The sequence below is a fragment of the Asparagus officinalis genome, chromosome 1, assembly GCF_001876935.1.
Source record: "Asparagus officinalis chromosome 1, Aspof.V1, whole genome shotgun sequence".
NCBI classification, from domain to species: Eukaryota; Viridiplantae; Streptophyta; class Magnoliopsida; order Asparagales; family Asparagaceae; genus Asparagus; species Asparagus officinalis.
In genome coordinates this window covers 118437878-118441811 of record NC_033794.1, presented here as the reverse complement: position 1 = coordinate 118441811, position 3934 = coordinate 118437878, and the positions used below count along the sequence as shown (strand labels likewise).

The window sequence follows — 3934 nt, the reverse complement described above, 5'->3', positions numbered from 1 at the left end:
CCAAGATTATTATAATTTGAATTTTTTTGATGTCGTGAAGAAAGTTAATATCACGCAACCGTTAATTTGATGCGTTACTAATAAAAATTCACATTACCTAATTATGCTTAATATCATACAGATGGGGATAGTTCCCGACAAATCATGGATTGATATTCCTCGTATTGATAGATGGAGGGATAGTCGATATAAAGATGGAATAAATCAATTCATACAGTACGCCTTGGCAGACTCACGGAAGTTAAATAGTGATGTCGTGTATTGTCCCTGCTGTTGGTGTAAAAATAGGGCGTTGGTGGATAAAAGTGATTTACAAAAACACTTAATATCAGGATTTCATGAGGAGTACAAATATTGGACGTTTCATGGGGAAGGATGTCTTGAAGAAATGGAACTGATGTCGGATACCGGTACGTCCGGTGGGAGAATAGATGATACGAGAATAGATGATACACGCAAATATCAGAAGAAGTGAAGGTTCACGCAAAGCGGCCTTACTATGCTGTAATTCAATATGGTGGGTATCGTGAAGGTTCACGCAAAGCGGCCTTACTATGCTGTAATTCAATATGGTGGGTATCGTGTTAACAGTTATAAATTTCACACAATGGAGGTTGATGATACGTCGTGTTAACAGTTATAAATTTCACACAATGGAGGTTGATGATACGAAGGTCACCCAGAATAGTGGTGTTATGGCTACATTCTCACGGGAATGTTTCTCAAACAGAAGAGATCAGAATCCAGTTGAAAATAATATGACATATTATGGAAGGTTGGAAGATGTGGTGGAGATGTTCTACGGCTATGGTGGTCCAAATGAACATAAATACATGATGTTCATGATTCGTAGGTGTTTTACAAAGACTCAAAAGGATCCCTTTGGATTTACAATTGTCAATCTCGATAAAGAAATTGATAGTGATGAAAAATTCATGTTTGCATCTCAGGTGGGACAATGTAAGAAATTGATAGTGATGAAAAATTCATGTTTGCATCTCAGGTGGGACAATGTTTCTATGTGAAAGATCTTGCAGTTAAAGACGAGTGGGTTGTCCTGTACAAGGATTCTAGGGCTTATATTCAACTTTCTACTAATGAAGATGATGACGAGAGCTATATAAACAACTTTATGAGCCAAATGCAGCGATCGATGAATTCTCGTACCCTCAAAACGTAGTGTTTGAAACAGATGCTCCAACAACTCGGACAGACATTCCAAATATTATCACAGACATTAATAGGAGCTAAACAGCAATTATTTGTAATCGAGTCTTCATGTAACTTTTTTTAGTTTGCAAATTGTATAATAAAAACTTTAATATCACTACGATATATCTCAATTACCTTTTGGACAATATAAATATGTAATATCTTATTTTGTATATTCAGCTTGCAGATGCCTACAAACTTGATGTGAAATAAAAAATTTAGTAACGCAACAATACATATTGTTTTTATTTTCGCCAAGCCAAATTGCATCTATATTATATTAATTTGTATGTTTATTCAACTTGCAGATGTCTAAAAATATTAACAGGAGGTTATTCGAAGCTAACCCCAGTCAAGACCAATCCACTAAGGAAGAGCCACCGAGTTCAGGAGAGATGTCAGGTATAACTTAGTTTAACTTAAATATTTTTATTCATGATATATGCACAATGATAATTTATTTCTTTTATTTTTTTAGGTGAGGGTGAGGAAGAGCCGACTCACGTACCATTATATGCAGATCCTCCAGTTATACTTCGAGCATATATTCCCAGGATTAAGCGCGGGCCTTTACCAGCATGTGCAGAGGGGTACAGACTCAAGCAGACAGAAAAATACATGCTTGCGAAAAAACGATTGGATGAATGGGGCCCACAGATTGATGAGATCTTATCTGATGCAAAAAATAAAATCAGACAAAGATTTGGTGAGTTTGATCAAAAATTTTCATTCCGGGTCTATTAATAAGAAAAATCAGACAAAGATTTGGTGAGTTTGATCAAAAATTTTCATTCCGGGTCTATTAATAAGAAAACATAATCAATTCCAGAATGTTGAATTTTCATTCCGGGTCTATTAATAAGAAAACATAATCAATTCCAGAATGTTGAAATTTGAATGTTTCCGTTATGGAAGAAAATAGACAATAACTTGCCTAGAAAAAGCAAGTAGTTAACTCATCAGCAACCTTTCACCTGCATGCTACAAGAATAGAATATGGTCATATCTGCATTGTAATCATTCATAAGGCTAACATAATTGTATCCATATCTAATAAACATAATATTCTCAGGTTTTTCTTTTCCTTAATATATTTTTCTTCTTCCTTTTTTAGTAAATTCTAAGAGCTTAAGATTGATTAAATAAAAGTGTTGATATATCTATTATTTTTTCTTTGTTGTAGGAGAAAAACTTTACCAGAAAAAAGGACGCCAAGGAAGTGACTTTAAAAAAAAGTTACCACCGGATGGTTTTCGAGCAATTGTGAGATGGGGACATAATGAGATTCCAACCGGACAATGGGCTAATAACTTCAGCTCATACCTTGGATGCTTGATACGGAGGAGTGATAAATTCAATCCTTATTACGAGGCTTGGGAGCAGCCATTTTATGTCCTGGAGAGTATATATCGAGATTGTTGGGTAAATTCTTCTATTTAGCATAATTATTTTTCAATTCTGTCAATTGTTCATGCTTAACTATATTTTAATTTTTAGAGATATTTCAACATCGAAGACAATCCCGTAGGGTGGGAATTTTTATTTGGATACCAGGGAAAGTTCAAGCATTCTCTTCGGGAGTGGAGACATGAGATAAAGAAGAAATGCTTTGATTGTTTCACTCACAACTGGGAGAGGATATACAAGCGAGATAAGAGGGTTGAGCCTGAGCACTTAGCTGCACTTATAATATTGTAGGGCCAAGAGGAGCACCAGGTAAATATGTATAGTAGTTAATTATCATCAAGTTATTTATCTGAAACTAGTGATATATTTCATTGTATATTATAGCTTGTACCAAAATCTCTTTATTCATGTTGAAGGAAAAATGTCGGAGAAATAAACTTAATCGATTGAAAAAAAGATTATGATCATCATAGGGGACTACTTCATTTGCCCAGATTGAGGATCAATTTTGTAGGACAACGGTATAAAGTCTTTTAATCTTCTATATATATTCTCTTCGCTTCCTAGAATATTTGATAAATAAAACTAATAAATATATTTTTAAATCTCAGAACGCTCCCTTTATCCCGCTACCAAAACTGTACAGGAGAACGATGATTCAATTTAAGAAGGGGTACGATGACGATGAGAATAACAAACAAAAGTTAGAATTGGCCAAGAAAATGCAGGTTAACTAATTATCTTAGCTCTTATTAGCATGTTCTTCCCGACAAATCATGGATCGATATTCCTTGTATTGATAGATGGAGGGATAGTCGATATAAAGATGGAATAAATCAATTCATACATCTATGATAATGCAAGCTTCTTCATGCACTTTGATTTTATTTTATCTTTTAAATATGATGATTATATTAGGTTGTTTTTATTGTGGATAAGTAAATTATTCATGTTTCTGGTAGATTTTCCATTTGTTCGTTTGATATTTAGTAGGTAGGCCTATCTTGCTTCACATTAGATTATGTGATTATGGTAAATAAGTCGATTCTTCCCCCAGTTACTATGACTCATTCTTATGAGGGGCTTGCTTGTTAGGATATAATAATGCATAAGAAATAACATACTGTAACATGATTGATCTACTTGGTTTTATTCTCGAAAACCTTTGAATTGCTGATGACAAAACTTTTCCTATCACCTTACAAGCCAAAGCAAATCCTTCTAATAGCTGAAAAACTCTTACATTGGTATAATTGGTATAAACTCAAGTGTGGGAGGCATAAAGCTTACATCCTGAAAATGTGTATTGTCCTAT

At 34.1% G+C, this 3934-nt stretch overlaps 1 protein-coding gene across 1 annotated transcript; it reads left to right on the top strand.

Annotated features, from left to right (window-relative positions):
• On the top strand, positions 654-2910 carry LOC109840308. Its single transcript, XM_020408897.1, has 5 exons — positions 654-950; positions 1521-1614; positions 1691-1918; positions 2396-2634; positions 2710-2910. The coding sequence occupies exons 1-5, from the start codon at positions 654-656 to the stop codon at positions 2908-2910; spliced, it is 1059 nt and encodes a 352-aa protein (XP_020264486.1).